The 20562-nt window shown below is 37.6% G+C and overlaps 1 protein-coding gene across 1 annotated transcript in view; it reads right to left on the bottom strand.

Moving 5' to 3' along the window:
• CNTNAP2 (contactin associated protein 2) overlaps positions 1-20562 on the bottom strand; it is a 1934648-nt gene that overhangs the window by 1331400 nt on the left and 582686 nt on the right. The window contains exon 2 of the mRNA XM_081283562.1: positions 19477-19587. Coding sequence (XP_081139688.1) covers positions 19477-19587 — 111 coding nt within the window. The remainder of the gene's footprint in view (positions 1-19476; positions 19588-20562) is intronic.

Genomic DNA, 20562 nt, shown 5'->3' with positions numbered 1-20562 from the left:
ATCCTTGCTAAAGAATGTAAGAGTGTTCTGTTGGAAACACCAAGTAAACTCAGAACCCAGGTGGAAGCCAGAGAATTAGCTTAGCAGGAGCCAAACATCAACATACAGAACTGCACTGTTTAAAACATCGCTAGCGTGGCTCATATTTGACACCCAATATTTACTACTTATATTCTCATTCCTCACTTTGCTGTGAGAGATAACAGATTGCTCTTTATCATGATGATTGATGTTTTGTCAGCATTGCTCAGATTTTAGGGGAAAAGAGCTCTATTTATATACCAGCATTATGTGTGTAATTAGCATATTTTCTTTAAAAAAATTCACTGAAAATTTAAAGGCAACAGGTGCCCTTGCTTTCTGCTTCCTCTGGCTATTGTAACTACAGCACATAACATGGTAGGTCATATTCAGAGAGGCTGCATTTTAGAGCAGAACTTCATGAACAGATAAGACATTACTCAGTTAATAGAGTAAAAAAAATCATATACTCTTAAGGGCTTCAAACTAAATATATTCAAAGATGAAATTCTTTTTTGCTTTATGTATGTGAAAATAATGTTTGGGATAAATTTTTGCTAATTTGAAATAATTGTCTTCTTTCTAGATGAATAATTGAAATAATACTTGTGGTTTATTTTGCCAGCTTTGGGATACTCCAGGTTATAGGTAGAATCACATTGTGGTTTTAATCCTGTCTCCAATACACATGACAGATAGGTAAAAAATTATCTAATATCAGTTTCCAACCTTTGCAAAATCATAACTCCCTTATGACTATTGATACTTTAATTTCCACCTAGAGACTTTAAATCACAACTTATGTCATTTAGGGTCATGTTATTTATGACACTGATACTTTTCAATAGTGGAATAATTGAATGATCTTTATTTTTAATGAGATACATTATCCTTGCTAAAGAATGCATTCTCTCATAATTATTAAATGATGTCTCCTGTCACCTCCTAAGCATCAATCCCTCTAAACTTAATAGAAATTATGCATATGCAATGATTTGGACAAACTTTTCCTCTATGGTTATAAACAAGGGTTTGCATTGTAATGTTCAATATGAGAATATAATATTACCTTTGCATAGTTATAGGGCTTTGGCTGAGCCAGGGTAAGTAATCCAGGTCTCTATGGCTGGGCCTCAGTTCAAGAAATGGGACTATCAAATGCATTTAGTCCAATCTTCACTGAGAAAATACCATTCCTTTTAAAACTATGATTCAAACTCATGGCATTTGTTTGAGTTATCCAACACAAAGGATCCTAGCCCCTTCTCTCCAACAGGAGCAGCATAGTCATTCTATCTCTACAGCCCAGGGGGAGAGATTTGGCTGAATATACCCCAGTAAAATCCCATGAAACACCAGCAGCTTATAGCACGTTCTGGAAAAGAAAGAAAGGCAGATCCCAGGGTTCTATGTTCTACAATGGTAAATAAAACTTTTATCTCAAAATTGTTTCCCTATCAGCATGCTGGTGCTGGGCTCCACACACTGCTGGTTCTTTGTGGGCTTCAGAACCTAATCCCTCTCATGTTGTTGAAATCCACCCGTGGATCAGAGGCTGGCCTTCGTCACTGGCCCCCACGCTGGCCCCAAGGCTGGAGCTAGCACTGGATGTTATGTCTCAGATACCCAAGTTGGCTCCCCAGTCCTCGACTTTTCTAAAGGATTCCCAAAGATAAATAGCAGCTCCCTCTACCATTCTTGCTGATCTGATGAGATGAAGTGGCCCCACGGATGGAGTTCAAGCATTCAGCCTCCTAGTCCTTCAATTACCTTAACTCCATTGTCCCACCATCCAGCTATAATTGAGTTCTGACACTCTCCCAAATCAGTGCCACCACATGTGGTCATATATTGCATGTCTCCGAGTCACCCTTCACGTGGACCAAGCCTGACCAATACACAGGACTACTGAATATTGGCATGTGTCTAGAGAGACTATTACATGTCTGAGAGAGTGAGAAAAAATGAATAGTTGCCTATCTATTTATTTATTTTTCCTTAAATCCTTAAGGTGTTTGAATTTTTATTAGTATACAACATGATTTTTAAATGACAAAATATACTTTGTGATTCTTATCAGAGTACCTATCTTTGTGTACTGTTTTCACTTGTATATTCATCTCTGTGTGTCACTCTCTGTATCATTTTTGGTACCAGAGATTGAACCCAGGAGTGCTCAACCACTAAGCACATTCCAGCCCTTTCTATTTTTTATTTTGAGATGAGGCATCAATACATTGCGTAGGGTCTCACTAATTGCTGAGGCTGGCCTTGAATTTCTAATCCTCCTGCCTCAGCTTCCCAAATTGTTGGTATTACAGGTATATGCTATCACATCTGGCTTTCATTTTATTTTAAATGACAAATTTAGATTGAAAAATCAACCATTCCATTATTGGATAACATTTTAATTATTTTGGAAGCCACTGGACTACATGAATCTAGTTTTTCAATCATAAATGCTATGACATCTCAATACAGATGATTTATCGCTGATGTAAATTTAGCTTCTAAGTTGAGATATGTTATAAGTATAAAATACTCCCAGTTCTTAAAATATTAATACAAAAATTCAAAATATATTCTTGATGCCTTTAATGTTGACTGCACATTGAAATGGCAACATTTTGATAAAGCAGTTTAAATAAAATATCATGAAATATATTTCACCTACTTTCTTTTTATTTATTTTTTTAAAACACAGACATTGGATATTTCAAAATTACATATTTTGGCTCACCTTATATTTTATAAAGTGGCACTGACATAGACTTTACTATGTTCTGAAAACAGACAGTAAATAAATATTATAAAATTACTGGTGCTTTCCCAAATAGTTTTCATTGAGTTAGACAGGTTCCCTGTCCTTTTTGATTTCTTCTATTTCTTCTACAAATTTTGGGCTCGAGACACTCACCAATGTCCTTAAGACTATCATAGTGGTGAGCCCATTTCAGAGCATCTAAAAATTCTCTTTGCTGGCTTTGTAGATGCTGAAGTCCCTGTAGTAATACGCTTTCCTGATGCATGTGCTCCGCTCAATGTATTTTGATGGAATGAGGCTGCCTCATTTCCTCTTATCTAAACAATGTTTCAAGTTTTACTTTGACACAGTCTTGGCCATTAGTCCTTTCCATATCTTGGGCTGATCCTTGCATATTTGAACTACTTGAGGGGCCTGTGGATAAAGGGATCAACATTGTTACCTTAGCTCTTATTCCCACTCTAACAGAACTGCTGATAACCTATTTGTTGAGATTGCTTCTCTGACAAAACACGGCCAATGTACAAGGTCAACCTTGTGCTTGATTCTGTTGGAGTTATTTTACCTAAAATGTAAAATTTAGATTTACAGGCAGTTTTTCTTTTTAACTTTTATTCTCCTCCTTTTAGATACAAGATGTCTTAGCCACAGAGAAAAAGCAAGAAAGATTGCTAGTGTTCTCTCCCAGCCTGAATAACTCAGAGCTACAGAAGTGTTTATGAATAATGAATGTCTAATTGAGGTGCCTGAAATATGAATAACTGTACTACTCCATACTGCAGAGAGACGTAGAATTCACATTCAGCAACGGGATTTTTATTTTCTTGTCTTTGCCTTCTGTCACACGATGGTCAAGTGTGAAGCAGCACAGATAACACTTCAGAGCTTCTAAAGAAATCAATCTCACTTTTTTCTATTCCAATTAATCCACACCTCTGCCCCCCAAAAGTGACAAAGTGGGATCCCCATGAGTTGAGAGCAAAGCAACCTTAAATCAAGACTAATCCAATACACAGAAATAAAATCACAGAGTTTTATATTTTTAGTCTCAGTGAGAAATCTATTTGAATTTAAATTGTTGACATTTCAGAAGCTGATGAACATGTTTCAGGCTGTTAACAAAACATCCTGCCTGTTTATCACTCCTCAGCGAATCTTTGCCATATTATTGACAAATTGCTTAGGGGAACTGGGTATTTCCAAATGTATATCATATCAATAGGGAAAAGAAAGTTCCAAAGAACTCAGGATAAATTAACATGAAATGAACAAAACGCCATCTCCTTTCCCCCCGTTTCACCCCACCAACAGCATGCCTTCTCTTCTCTGCAGAGAGAGTCCTGGTTGCCATGTCTGGCTCTGTCCACCCACACCTCCTCACGTAGGTCCACAGGGTGCTAGATGAAGATGGAGGTACCCACAGATCTTCAGACATCTCTATAGGAATCACTGACCAAATCATATTCATAAAGGAGTCTTTTGGCTGAAATTCCATTATTTGGACATCACCAATAAGCATCCGTCAAGCCAGGCCACCTGGCTGTTTCCTTTCAAGTCTGGCCAGCCACTGCTGAGTGCTGGAACTCACAGATGAGGAGGAAGATGGGCCAGGGGCAGGTCACACTGGCTTTGCCTCTTCCTCTTGCCTGATGATGCCTGGTGACTGCTATTCCAACAAACACCATTGGCTGTTCAAAATATGATCCATTTCATTTTTTTCCTTTTAATTGTAGAAATTCAAATACACAGTTTGAATAGATAAATCAATGGCAGTTTGTACTTCTCTGACACCTTTAGAAAAATACTTTCTATCCATTAAACTTTAAACTATATGGAGTAAAATAATAATATTAACTTTGAAAGAATTGTTCAAAGAATTCTTTGCCACACTTTATCCAACACCTGATTTAAGGAAGTCTGGGGAAGGAAACTGAATCAATTCCCCTGGTACCTCTCCTATTTTTCAGACAGTATGCTCCATTCCACTAAACAATAACAAAAGGGAACGTAAAATAAAACCATGCCAATGCTTTCTTTGGAATGGGAGCAAGCATTCCATGATTGATAATGATCACACGGTGGGATATTGTTATTATTAATGTTAGGTTATTCCCTTCTCACACCAAACATAGATCTGGCTTATGGCACATCTAGCAGATCTCAAGACACTTTCTATTTTGTGGTTGAGTTTTATTTCTGTTATTCATTTCCTTTCACTTTGTACTGATTTACTGCTTTTTCTCCATGTGTGTTTTGAATATTAAGACTGTTAGTAACTTAAAAAATATTGCTTCTGTCAGATGCTAGCATATTGCTGCTGCACCTCAGCATTTGTTTTCAACTCTTTTCTGGGAGATGGAATCTTGGGCTCATTGTTTGGCTCCAGTCTTTGCTGTTCTCACATATGTAATATTTCAATGACACTTAGGTTTGTGCCAACAACCTCACATCAGACGAATGCAGAAATAAGAGCGAACAAGTCTGGATTCTGCTACCAGCTCAGAGTGGAGGGAAGAAAAGTTGTATCTTTAGAAAGATTGTATGCAAAAATTTAAAAGAATGTCTTTTGATTTTTGATGATTTAAAACAAAAATTAAAATCATTCATGGAAATCACCATACCATTCTGAATAAAAAATCTGGTCAGTCTATTCTTCCTAGAAATGAAATAGAGAGGCATTCTTTTGGTATACAAGTGGATATATTTAGCTACATTTTATGACCAACTAGAACATCACTCTAATTTTTCCCAAAATAAGAGCTCTTAGGTAGGCAGAGAGTACATATGGAGAACATAGCAGCCAGTAATCTTGAAGTCAAAAGATTTCATTTCAAATGCTTATGTCTGGTAAAAGTCTTTTAGCCATGGCCTTAGGTGGTAATCTAAATTTTCTTGAATCTGCTTTCTTAGCCATAAAACATTTTTGTTACTTCTAAATTCCTTCCTAAGGATTTTGCAGGGATCAGATGAGATGATATGTAGATGCAGCACGTATTTCAATTCTGTGAGTTTAACTCAGTTCTCCACACCATCCTACATGCTGGATATGCTGGGACACATGGTTGCCTAGTAAGTTGTGAGGTAGAAAAAGCCTGATGTACCTTGGAACTACCAATGGCTCATCTAGCCATCGGTGGTGGATTTTCAAAAAGGTGACCCCTGAAATGTACTACTGAAGAACAAGGACTTTAAAAAAACAGATGCTATGTATAAAGAACAATTTATCTTAAGAAAAAAAAAATCCCAAGAACCAGAGATGACTGCTTATAATTCAAGACAGCTTGAACAGACAGTGTGGGGAGGGATCAGGGACACAGTCAAGGTGGGGTGGGATCCAGAGCGACTCATGATGGCTCTCTGCCCTCCTGGGACTTTGGTGTAGCTGCCAGCCCTCCATAGTAAGGAGAGGCCATCATTTCTGCTTTGCCTATGTCTTCTCCTTGTTTTCTGAAGTTTAATCATTCTCCTTCTAGGAGCCCTGCATGATCCTGTGGGAATGCATGGCCTTATCAGAATCTAAAGAGAGGAGGCTCACTCAGGAAACTAACCGCAGAAACTTGCTGACCACAGTAGCACGTGGTTGAATTTCCACTCTCTAGAACCTTCTGGGGAAGAGCAGGGGTATTGGTCACACTTTTCATCAGCTTCATAGCAGATCCTATAAAGTTTACCTGATACTCTAAGCAAAGAGTCAGAAGTGAAAACAAAATCAATCAACCAACCAAACAACGACCCCCCCCCCATTCCCCATATTTCATTTAAATACAAATGTGCCCCAAACACTGGCTAGGGAAAATCCACAAAACACTATTAATAATGTTATTAATTATCAATATGCCTCGGCACCAATCCTTTAAAATATAAAATAATTCAGAATGGTCTTCCTGATTGCAGGAGGTAACATGTATAATTCACAAAGCTCCTCAACTCCAATAAATAGCATATCCATGCTGGCTTTAAAGGGTGAAACAGAAACAAAGAAAAATCCGGAAACTACTAAAAATAAAAACAAAGCAAAATAAAAACAGGAAACATGAATTCCTTACATTGCTAAGAAAATAAAAAGAGCTAAGAAAAAAACAAAATAGAAGTGACCTTTGGGTGAAAATCTGGGGAATAGAACTTTCTGTGTTTTTGTGTTTACATTTTAATGTTAAAAAGGCATACACAATAAAAGTAGATGGTCTTAAATGTCATGGTTTATTGTCAGCTGTATTCCTGTCAAACATAGATCTCACTTTTAAAGCAAGGGGTGAGTGAACAATGCTGATTGCTCATTTTCAGTGTACAGGAAAGGGAACTGCAACAAGGCTGGGCTGCTTTGATTTGTTAAGGGGACAATATTTTTAGAATTAGTTCTGGAAGTGTGAGTTTAAAAGAAAGAACATTTCTTTCTTTCTATTTTAATGCTTCCTAAAGAAAATTTATAAAAAAGAGATGAATTTGCTGAGTGTTAAGACAAGGTTCCATTCATTCTAATAAGTATGACCCAACCAGCTGCTAATAGGGCAGACTTAGATGAAGTCTTCCCAATTGTCTTGGAGATAATGTAGCTTTTTTCTTCTCTTGATGAGTAAAGAAAAGGAACAAACAGGCACAAAAGTATGAAAGTATTTCTAATTATAGGAGAGGAGATGCTGAAGACTGGAGAGCTACTCCTTTGAAGAGAGCCACCATAATTTGGGGTTTAAGTACAGTGAAGAGCATCTCTCCTGTGGGTTGCTCAGGCTCTGACAATACTAATGAATGGGCTCTGTTCAGTGCCACTCACCAACCAGTGGACATGAGCTTCCCAGATGGACTTGCCCTGCTCACTCCTGGTCTTTGCCTCTTCTTGTGGCCAGGCTACTGTAAGGGAACATGGAACCATTCCAATGGACTGGACATGGTGACAAGAACAGATAGGAGGTTTCTGTCACCCATAGCATGCTCAAGCCAAAGGCCTCACATGTGGAGTAAATATCCCCATGTAAGAGGGGCTTGTTTTACCAATTCAGCATCACTATCTTGATGGTTCCAGTTCCACTGTAGCAAAAGCATTGGGGGGAAAGGTGGCATTAGGGATGTTTTTGGATTGTTCATTCTAGAAAAATGATATTTCATTTTCTTAAAAAAAATACATAAACAATGATAATTGTATTTGCTCTTGTTACTCATTTTCCATATAGTCAAGACGCCAACCGGCTATAACAGAGAATAATTTGTAAGATAATTTTTTTACAACAAGCAAATGTTAGTGAACATTCAGTCTAAGAAATCTTTCCTACTTGGAAGTGATGGGCATTTTAACTTTGAAATTTGTAGAACAATCATGCAGTAGATATGTAAGAATATTTCTTTATTCAGAAAATGCTCTTTGAAAATCAAGCACGTGCACACCATTGGGTTAAAGTGTTTTGAGATTGTGTAAGTTCTATCTTTAAATTAAATTTCTGATACTGTAAATTCCCCTGTTTAAGATGTGAAAAACATAGTATCCCTCTATGAATACCATTAGAAAACAGTAACAACGATACCCAAACAATGTCTAAAACATGTCATTGTTATATATTCTGGAATGGTTTAGAACGAAAAATGCAGTTTGTTGAAACTTCAGTTGATGGAGGCTTTCAATTAAGTATCCTGGCTAATTTGGGAGATATGGTCTACCCACTAAGAATCAGCAATGATAGGCAAAGGTTCTCATTGCTGAGTGAGGTAATTCAGCAACTGAACAAAGGTGGGAAGTGGCCCAAGTTGTCTTCTGGTGTAAGAGGGAACTCTAGATCCTTACCAAGAAAACTACAAGGTAGATTTCTTGTTCACATCTTTCCAAAGTCGATATTTATTTAAATACATTTCTCTGCTCATTCAGAGGTGAAGTTATCTCAACTCATATACCCTAACCGTTTTTAAAGCAAAGCTCCAAAACACACTATCATAATTGATTATTCAAAAGTTCCTTCCTTTTTTTAGACAGTTGGCTTTTAACGTTTTGACACAAGCAGAGTTTTAGAAACTTTGTATCCCAGAGCCATTTAAAATATCATAGCTGTGTAACATAGACTATCACGGATCCTAAGCCAGCTTAGGATGCTCTCAGTGGCAAATACTAAGGTATTTAAAATCTGCTACAAATACATGTAAATAGAAGCTTCCTAAGAATAATTAACTAAGAAATTCTTCGTCTTCAAAGTCCAAAATCTAAAAATTCATTTTTTCCAACTAACTCCTCTTGCCCCAGGCCCCACACAGGCGACAGAAGCTGGGTTCCCCTGTGTGGAGTGGGATGGCTGAGAAATATGGCGAAAAACCCCATGGCACAGAAGATAGTTTTAAAGAGCAGGACAGGAGTGCTCTTAGACCTTAAGGGTGGAGCTTCCAGGCTGGAAAGAGAGAGCGAGAGCCTCATTTGCTTTATTTATATGGGGGAATTTCAAAGGTTCTCTACAGAATGTTCTTAGCCAATTAAGATATAAGGTGGGCTGCCCAGTTCCCAAAGGGTCATGCCCTACTCCAGAGCTACTAGATCGGTCTTCCTAGCTAGAGAAGACAGAGGTCACGTGTGTACACTGTGCAATCCATTAGGTGGAGGAGCCACAAAATAGCTTGCAATGACAAACCGAAATCTCCTTGGCTCCAAGGCTGAGTTAAGACGCTCAAATAGCTCAGGGGTGGCTCCCCACACACTCCAGCTTACTGTGCTGAACCCCAAATCATCATATTCATTATCCAACAGTATTTTCAATCAGAACTTTCAGAAACACAGAAGTGAAATCATGGGACACACCGCTATATCTATGCAGAGTAAACATATCTCATTGAAAACTCTTGATTCACAGTATTTAACTAAATTTCATAAAACCAGCTCCAACAGTCAAGTTGTATTCTGCTGGCCTAAAAATTGCTCCAGGAAAAGAGGACCCCTAGTTCTCCAGTGGGAGGGGTACAGAATACAATATTCATCAAGCTGATTTGATTGAGAATATATGTATATAATTGTGTTGATGATACATATGAGCTTTACGTGGCTTAGAAAACAGTACTCTATGGGAAATAGTAAAAAACTTAGCCCAAATTTCTATGGGCAGAGCAAAAGCAAAGGTGTTGAAATTCCAACATCATGAAATTTGATCCCTATCAAAGAAACATAACAATATGATTTGCAAATTCAAACAGCCACATCCAAACCAACCATATGAATCATTGCCTCATAAATATGCTTCTAACATTGTATCATTTAATAAGTATTAATGATACAAATGTTTCATGCACTACATGCTTAATTTTATAAGGGATCTGAGGAAGGTAAAATGCCAATTTATATTTGAGAATTTAAGTCAAAAAGGATAAATCAAAATTTACAATATGAATTAGATGGCAGTTCTCATTCAATTTAACAACTGAATATAAGGACTGTGAGATCCTTAGAAGAAATAATTCAAAATATTTTTATATTCAGATTAATGATGTTAAGGAACAAAAATTTACTTTTCCTTAATTTCAAGAACAATATTTTATTTTTTCTAAGAACCATAAAGTAAAAAAAATCTATTGGTATTATAAGATCTATATTTTCTAAAACATTCAAAAGATAATAAGATAATCAGAATAAAACAACACTTGAAAAATTGCTGATATAATCTCATTTAAATTGAGAAGGGTTTGAGGTGAAAAGACTTGGGGCAGATTTAAGTTTAATGTATATAATTGCCTAATTTTGCAAAAATCATTAACAATTATTTAAAACATTAATTTATCAACTTTTAGAGTAGTTTGATAATAATTTTTATTAAATGATGATGAGAAACACTTACACATTGGCCAATACACAATTCTAGTAGTAACTTCTCAGGAAGGTCTTGCTTTTGTAATGATAAGAGTATTCATGCAATCCTTGACTTTATATAGTGCTTTTATCTATTGCTTTTAGGAGCTGGGGGTTACTGTGGGAAGAACACTAATACTTAAATGCAGAACAGTTTGTGTTGCTTATTTTTCTTTAAGCTTTGCAACAGCTCTGATAAACTGTATGATTGATTTTATTCTAAAATATAAGCAAATGGACCAGATCGATAGGAAGATGATGCTCCTCTTGGAGCAATTATAAATTTTACTTTTTCAATTGTCAAAATTCCTGGTTTGGATGATAAATTTCATAGTAGTTGAAGAAATCAAGAAAGTAAAATACAGAAAGGTTACGTAACTGACTAATATCATTCAGGTACCCCAACCCAAGAGACCCTTGCTATAATTAAGCTTCACCTCTTGTCAGATCAGCAGGATGTCTGCAGAGGTTATTGTAGTTGGTAGTTTCCTCTTTTTCTGTAAATGCCAAATTTGTACACAAAAGGTGTGACAAAGTTAGTCTGCATTGTTGTGCAAAAATATATTTTCTGTTTTATTGGTTAAAAAAAAATTGTGAAATCTCTGTCTGGTCTATAGGATGAAACAGAGAGTACTTGTCATGTGAATCTTCAAGCAACCCCCACCCCATTGAGTATAAAGTTCAAAGAATTTCCAAAATCTTGGTTCAGAGGAAAAATTCTTAAGCCAGAGCCACCTCTGAACCCTGCAATCAATGAACCTGCTTTCTGAAAATTCCTCTGGTGTCCAGCCTCCACTGTCCTACCTCAGTTCAGAATTGTATCCTTGGCACACAGGGATGCAAGCCTCTGTCTTTGCACTGTTCAGCAGGCGTTTTCCAAAGGGTGATATGAAAATGAAGGAGTATAGTGAGGAAAGATAGGAATGTCAAATATGTTGAAATGCTACACTGGAAAAATCAGTCCTTTGGATTTTTCTGCTACCAAGGATCTGCTCTTAAAAGGCAAGTGCTGGGCTGGGGTTGTGGCTCAAGCGGTAGCGCGCTCGCCTGGCATGCGTGCGGCCCGGGTTCGATCCTCAGCACCACATACCAACAAAGATGTTGTGTCCACCGAGAACTAAAAAATAAATATTAAAAAAAAATAAATAAATAAAAGGCAAGTGCTCCTAGGAGAGGTAGCACTTCAGTAATGAATTCATATTTCAGCACAAATTATCACTAAGTGGGGAAAGGAGCAGATTAAAAAAAATACTAGATGGTACAGAATAAAAGAGGGAAAAGAAAAAAATAGTCGAATAGCAGCTTATAAAATAGAACAGGGACTCACTAATTTGGTTAGAGATAGGGCATCAGAAGGGACAGAAAAGAAGAAGAGAGGTTACCGCCCACCTAACTCTCCAGGGAACTGACCTTAAGTAAACCTGTGGCTAGTTACCATATCATTAGCATCAAAGTTTGCTCCCCCTCTGTGCATTTGGGGGGAAGGGAAAGGAAAGCAAGAAACTTATGTATGCACAGTAGAAAAGAGATTATGACATGCTGAGCTGTCAATCAAGGGGCCCATCAACCCCCAATCCACCCAGGGGATAAGAGGAGGACCTGGCACAGCCCAATCAGGACGTGCTCCACTGTGTAGATGATGTCCTGGGCTACTGGACAGCTCCCACTCCACTCTTTTAGGGTGTTATGTTCCCTTTCAATAGACCTTTGCCTTGCCTGCTGACCTCACATCTTGTTCGACTCTTTACTTTAGATGCCAAGAACCTGGTGGCAGGACTCCCTGAGGATTTCTGCCTGCATGCCCGTAATAAGTCTATTTTATAATTTAAGTCTTGATGTCACATCGTGAGCGAAGAACTTCCTGATAAAAGTCTAGAACACAGCCTGATGTGGCATATTCTGACTGCCACGAGTGGGCCACGTGGAGCAGAGGGGCTGGGACCACCTGGAGGAACAGAGCAGGAGGCGCCAGTGCTCCTGAGAGGGCAGCTGTTCTGGGGAAGTGCTGTGGCTGTTTTCCCAAGAACATACTCACGTCAGCCACAGCTCTGGATTTCACTCGTTGTGACAGAGCCTATGAATATACAGAGCTCTCTGAAAGGGGAGAACAAATAGAAAGGAGAGGAGAAGGAGGTCTTTGCAAATGTGACTAAGGGACAAGTGAGTTGAAGTTTGCATAAAGGAGGAGAAAGTGTCTCCTTGAAATAGCACTATCAGTGTTGGCCAACAGCAGGGTTAAGAACACTGTTTGCCCCAGTGGCTCTGGAAGCCAAGACAGGAGGATCACAAGTTCAAAGCTGGCCTCAGCAAATTAGTGAGACCCTGAGTAATTTAGGGAGACCCTATCTCAAAATAATAAGAGCGAGCGAGGGGTATGGCTCAGTGATTAAAAACCCTTGTGTTCAATTCCTGGTACAAAAAAAAAGAGAGAGAGAGAGAGAAAGTAAGTTGCTGAGCCACGCTGGAGCCTGCAGGGGTGTCTGGCATGTGTGTCTACAGACACGTGGACCAGAGAACAGCTGCCAACCTGCTACCAACTAAAGCTCTCCCCTGGCTAACAGGAAGCACAAACTTGAGGTGACATGAAGGAGCTGTGACATCAAGTCCAGGTGGCAACTGTTAACCTCAGTGGTGTCTTTCAAGGGAAAGTAAAGATTGTGGTTTTCTCTAAGACAAGCATGGTCATCCAGAGCCACACCCCATCTTCCTTTCCAGATGTCCACCATGTTCGTCCTCCCTTCAGAAGTGAGCGTTAATTTTGTGACCTGTGAGTACAACCCATCTTCCTTGCTGAAGGAAAGAAGGGGGAAACAACTTGTCAACACTACAGACATTCTCTGCCCTTTGGTTTAATAGAGAAAATGATACATTATTAAAATAGGAGAACATAGGAAGAAAATCTAAAGGAAAACATCTCTGAGGTTAGCAGCAGGAAGTGGGCGATCTACTACTTAAACATGAGTGCACGGGATGGAAGGGAAGAAAACCATTCAGTCTGCACCACCTGGGACACTTAAGACACCAGGTTGTGCTTCTCCAGCTACATGACTGTAAGTCCAGGTTTACTCAAAACTTCAGCCTCATTTTAACTTCTACCTTTAGTCTAATTCAAATCCTGCAGTGATACCACATCATATGATGAAGTCAGATACAAAGTTTGTTGGGTTCTAGTTGAATGCATGGATTTGTGTCCTTGTCCTGTAACCCTGGTCCCCAGCTATGTCCCCTCAGAATATAAATTTTAAATCCTCAGTATATCTTGGGGTTTCCATATTTATCATTTCTAATCTATAAAGTAGGGATAATAATAATTGTTTCTTCCTCAGGAGTACTTGGGTATGGTAACAAGCAAGAAAACGTCTTGAAGATAGCTCTGCAAATGATGGTGGATATTAGGATCTGGAAAGTGTGTCTCAGACTTTAGACAGAAGCGCAGCAGAGGTCAAGCACACTGGGAGCAGGGCCCTTGGGAAGCCAAGGAAGGAAGACAGGGACTTTCCTCTGCTTCTCCATGCAGACCCCCAGGTCTCCTGCCTTCATATCTTCACCTGCACCTGCTTTCCTCTTCTGCGTTTGCCTTATTTACACACCAGATCGTGGTTCCCTTAGAAGTCCCTGCAACTCCCATATCGACATCACACCACACAACAGAGAGATTCGGGTCAGCAGTGGAGACCAGGCTAGGGCAGAGAGGAAAGGACCACATGGCACAAGCCTGTTCCCCTGGAGGTAGAAGAGGATTCTCCATCTGCAAGGCAACAGTGTTGAGGGGTGGGACCTTTAATAGGTGTGTAGATAATGACCACCCTGCCCCCATAAGGACATTCATGCCACCATCATGGGAGTGGTGTGGTTACCCTGGGAGTACGTTAGTTACATCATGGGAGTGGGTTAGTTATCATGGGAGTGGGCAGCTTATAAAAGACTAAGTTTGACCCCTTCCCCTGCGTCTTCCGTGCATGCTTGCCTTTCCATTTTTGCCATGGGGGACACAAGAAGAGGTCCTCACCAGATGCAGAGTGGAGGCTCGAGCTGTGCCATGGACTTCCCAGACTTAGAACCATCAGCCAATTCAATTTCCTTTATATACCACTCAGTTTCCAATGTTCTACAATACAGCAGAAAACGGCACCTCTGACTTACAGTTTTGTCTAACAAGGTTGCTGTGAAAGTCAAGAGACTCTTAGAACACATATAACAGCATGCTCTAATCTGAAAATGCTATTTAAATTTGATAACAGTGAGACTGTGCAAAACTCTCAAGGGTTTAATATCTTTGTTAACCTAGGAAAGAGGAACAAATTTCACTGGGATGTACTTAACAATCACACAAGATCTGGAGGGCTTCTTCAGTTAAGAGAAAATCAGAACAAATCAATGAGAAAGGTATGAACAAAAAAATAAGCAAACTAAGAGAATCCCTGTCTCTAAGTAAAATACAAAATAGGGCTGGGGATGTGGCTCAGAGGCCTAATGCCCCCTGAGTTCAATCCTCAGTACCAAAAAAAAAAAAAAAAAAAAAAAAAATCTAAAAACAGTGGTTCCAAAGGATGTGGGAGTCACACTTGGATTCCCACCAAAGATCACATCTTTCCCAGCTTTGTCATATACCAGCCCCTGATATCAAGGTTATAGCAGATGAATTTGGGTTGCAGGGACTGAAAAAACTAAACTCAATTAAAAAAATGCATGACAGACAATTTGTCATCTAAATGTGTATTTGCATTCATATTCTGCTTTTCTATGGATTTATAAACACATAGAGTCTCTCTCTAAAATATATTTGAGGAATATAATTTAAGCAAATAATAAAACTTGAAGTCAATGTTTATCAACACAATGCTGAGCAGAATATGTTCTTTTCTGTATTTGTATAATTACTAAGTTGCAAACTTCTTTCTGTGTTCAAATGTGATCTTTTCACTTTTGGATGCTTGTGCAGTGTAAATGTCAGATGATTCTTGCCACCAGTGAAGTACAAAAACGCAACTCCAAAATTCCTGGCTTCTCTTACATAAATCTGTTTTCTTCTTCTTCTGTTGAGAATTCTCTGCTGCCTTTGTCCCTGGTCATTCAGATATTTACTATCACACTATACTAAAAATAATACTGCATTCTGCATTAGTAAGGGTTATTTGTCATATACATCTTAGCCTGAATTTTACCTAACAAGGCATTTTCCCCAAAGACATTTGCCTATGAACTTTTCTAATGGAAGAGAAAACTTTGTTGTTTATTAAAACAACCACATGTAACTTTCCTTTCTATGTTTCTTTTTTTTTTTTTTTTTTTGGAGAGGATACACTCCTCCTCCTGATACCACCTCCTCTGAATCACACCAACATGACCAGTCATCGTTGACTTCACACATGTGAGTCTTTTGTGTAAGATGGGGCAGAGCAACCTGAAGGCAGGATGGGGGGCATAGCATTTATTACCCCAGAGTCTGCAACACTTAGGTAAATAGCACATATGAATAGACAAACTTGTTATATGTACCAACATAATATATTACTTTGGAAACCAAAAATAAGTAAAATTCCAGCAGAACAACTGTTGTCACAATGGTCCATACTGAAGTAATAACCTGCTGTATTAGGAGAGGCAGAATTTTCTCCCCCAGTATGATTTCCACCCTGATGCATGCAAATACATTTTATCAGTAGTCAAAGAGAGAGGAACTGCAGGTCAAAGAGTCAGAAACTGCATCTTTTTCAAATAGTCTTTTGCTTTTAAACAATGTTCCATTTGCAAATGCATTCTATCCATCCATCTTTATTTCTATATTTAAATATAATATATATATATATATATATATTCTACACATATATATGAATATATATCACATACACATGCAGAATTATATATTATATATATGTAGAATCTATATAGATTCTATAAACTGCAGAGAAAACTACTATAATGAAAGTTAACACATTCTTCAAATCTGACCATGTGGGTCAAAAATATATTAGCAATTTTAAAAGTTTGTTTAAATCTCACACTCTACTTATATGAGTAAATAATAGACAAGTGTCTCTAAGTCATTTAGAATGTCATCTTTTACACTTAAACACCTATAGGTTTTAATATAACTTCCTTAGAATTGAATGAGAACAAAAAACAATTGTTCTATAAAATGTTAATTTCTAAAAATTAAAAGACAACACATATTCAAAACTAAAGTTTCTGCATGTGGTGCTCCCTGATCTAAAAGCACACATCTATGTAATCCCCACAATCTGGTCCTTTAGCACTCTTGTATCTATATCATTTTTATTTGACATACAACTCTAATTTCTAAATTAGACACAGAGTTATACTGAAAGGATCCCTTGCTCAAGACCAGCTGTTTGGCCAGGGCTTATGCGTTGTTTATTTTCATTTTCTTATCACTGACTAGATGGTGTCATTCATGTTTCTGAAGTATGTGTGCCTAATACAACCGGAGGCCCCGATGCACTGGGCAAGTCATGGTCTTCAGTCGTATTTCCTTCCAAATTTCCGAAAGCAACACTTTCTGACTTGGCTTCCTTGCATTGACATTATTGCTGATTTTTCAGCGTCATGACAGGTATTTTAGGGCATGTGCTATCCTCCTGGCGCCTGGACTATGTGTTATTTCCTTTATTTTTTACATTTTGTTGTAGCTTTCATATTGCTGGGAAAGTCTGCAGCATTAGTATTTGGGGATGGTCAGCTTCTTGTTTCATGTTTTTCTATCAATATTCATTTTTTTTGTTGTATCCAGTATCTTTTATGGAAGAAGAATAAACTAACATCTCCATTACATCAGCATCTTCAAGCAGAATTTATGGTAACAAATAGTAAGAGTAACTTGCCAACTATCTCACGCTCATCAAAGATGAGCTAACTAACAATGTCATTAAAGCAGACCTACCATGTTGTTATCTACATCCCTCTGTTTTGCCTGTGTCTCTCTCTCCCCAAGTCTTATTACTGATTAAGGGCTTGTGTTAGTCAGCTATTTTGCTGCTGTGATTTAAAGATCTGATCTGAAAATTCTTAGAGGAGGAAAAATTTATTTAGTTATCAATACATATACAGCAGACTCCATTCTGCAGGGCTCAAAGTGAGGCTGAACATCATGCAGGAAGAATTTGGCAGAGGGAAGCAACTCACATGATAATTAGAAAGCAGAGAGAGAGAGAGAGAGAGAGAGAGAGAGAGAGAGATCTCCACTTGCCATACACAACTATCTACTGGAAAGGCACACCTCCAATGTCCTACCTCCTCCAGCCACACCCCTCCTTCCTTAAGTTCCCACTCAGTTAATCTCATCAGGTGTTAAATCACTGATTGGGTTAAGACTCTCAAAACCCAACCATTTCTCCTCTGAACCTTCTTGCATTGTCTCACACGTGAGCTTTGAGGGGACACCTCACATCCAAACCATAACAGGTCTCTTCACACCTCTATAAATTTCTGTAAATGTTCTTCTGTGTACAATGGTCTAGCTTTCTATATCTATATTCTGCCCCGTTTTGGTCATACTAAATCATTCCTATCTTCTTTTCTTTATCTGATGCTATTTTTATTACTTTTCCTCTTCCTCTTAGAAAATTTCCTCCAGATTTTCTCTTTCTCATGTTGTTTGTTAATGGTCCTTTCTCTCCTTCCTCTGTCCCTTCTTCCTACTCTTCTGTATTTATTCCCTTTTACTTTATGGATCTTGAATTGGCTATGGTTTAATACTATTTTATTATTTAGTACTTCCTGTTTTTCCAAATCAAATTATGGTAAAACTGACAAAAAATTTTTATATTGATAATCTAAAACATGATGCTTTGCTATATGTGTACATTACAAAATGATTAACCTAAGCTAATTAGTATATCCACCTCACTTAGTGAACATTTTCTGTGGTAAGAACACTTAAGACCTACTCTCTAAGCAGTTTCCACATTAAAAAAAAAAAAAAAAAACAGTGTTAGAGTTAGAAACCATGGTCAACATGCTCTTCAACAATCCACAGGGCTTATTCCTTCTGTTTAAATTAAGCATTGTCCCTTATCAATCAACATTTTTTCCCATTTTCCCCACCCCTCCCCAGACCTGGCAACCTCCATTCAAATTTTTTAACTGAATCAAAATGGTGATCAATTACTATTTGATCAATTAGTATTTACCCAAGACCAATTAATATCAATTAGTATTTACCCAAGAAAATATTGCTTATTTATTCTTAAAATTGCCATCTATTGATAGTTCTATCAGTATCCCTTTGAAGTGAATTTTCTGTTTCTGCCTCTAATTGTGTTTCTTTACTCTTTATTAAATGCTGTCAACTTTGAAATTGACAACAGCTAAGGAATACTGTGATTTTAAAGTTCAAAATTCAAGCAAATGTGTAACTATTTTTTATACAGCTTTAATAACAAAGCTGTGCACTGGAGGGAAAATCGTAAAGGTCTCATTTTTAGTTATCTATATTTTCATACGAAGCTGTTCACACATTAATAAAAAAGAACAATATCTCTGTATATATAGTACTATTTTTCATACACGGTACACATATTAGGAGTCAATTTTAAAAATATTGTTCTCAATGATTTTCTGATTAAAAAGAATTTCCTTAATTCAGAATGTTTATATTACTTTGACTTTGGTGACACAAGTGACTTCAAAATTCTTACCCTTTGACTTATCATCTCCACTTAAAGCCTAGATTTCCCTCTGTTATTCTCCAATAGTGGCTCTATGAGAAGTTCACTGTGTTTGTGGGTCTTCTAGTAGAAAGGCAAGAAGGACTTGGGTGCCTTCTATGTGCTGTTATCCAATGATACACATTTTAAAATGTAGTCATAAAAATCACATTTTTATTTAACACATTTATTAGAAAAGGAATGAAAATGTGCCTTACCCCCTCGCTTGTTGATCTTGGCATAGCCTGGAGAATAGCTGCTGGACATGGAGGAAGAGCTGCTGAAGGCTACATGGGGAAGCCCAGAGACCAGTGGCTCATCACATTTTTCTGAAAAGAAAAAAGAGATTCAGTTAAGCTATTATTATTATTATTATCATCATCATCATTATTTGCAGTATTGGGAATTGAACTTGAGGAGCTCTAGCACTGAGCTACATCACCAGCCCTTTTAATTTTTTAAAAAATATTTATTTTTTAGTTTTAATTGGACATAATACCTTTATTTTTTTATTTTTTATATGGTGCTAAGGATTGAACCCAGGGCCTTGCACATGTTAAGTGAGGGCTCTACTGCTGAGCCACAACCCAGCTCCATATTTTTTAATTTGTAATGTGTTTTCACTAAGTTGCTAAGGCCGGCCTTGACTTGTGATCCTTCTGCCTTAGCATCCGGAGTTGAAGGGATTGTAGGCATGTGCCAACATGGCTGACCAATCAAACTCTTTAAATAATGATTGATATGCACTTGCTAAAATAAGTATTGAATAATGTACAAACACTAAAATCCATAAATGATATTTGACAAAGGCTCAGAATTTGGGTGACTTAATTATGATAATTATAAAATGTCACAGAAGCAATTCTATCTTATGATTTTCAGGAGTAGAACGATGGCAAAGTACATTGTTCCTAAGGAGCCAAATTCATACTTGTTATCTTAAAACTGCAAGAAAAATTGAGGATGTCTGCACAACAAAATTTGGTATCTCGTATCTCCCAAGAAAATTAGAAATGGAGGCAAGAATGACAAGGAGGAATTTTATCAAACCTACAAAAGTAACAAATAGGAAGTTGCTAATCAGCATGTATAAAATTCCAGATGAGTAAGTTCACAAGATGAGTAAGTTCTAAAGGTCTGATGTGCACACACTGTGCATATAGACAATAATACTGTACCATAATTTTTTAAAGTGTGTTAAAAGAGTAGATCTCATGTTAAGTGTTCTTATAAATTAATTAGAAAAAAGAAATAGATATCCCTAAGGTAGGACACAGAATAATTGCTACTTAAAAACATTCACC

The sequence above is a fragment of the Spermophilus citellus genome (assembly GCF_964194105.1).
Source record: "Spermophilus citellus genome assembly, chromosome: 3".
Taxonomy (NCBI): Eukaryota; Metazoa; Chordata; class Mammalia; order Rodentia; family Sciuridae; genus Spermophilus; species Spermophilus citellus.
The sequence above is the reverse complement of the archived record's forward strand: the minus strand, read 5'-3'. Positions and strand labels throughout refer to the sequence as shown.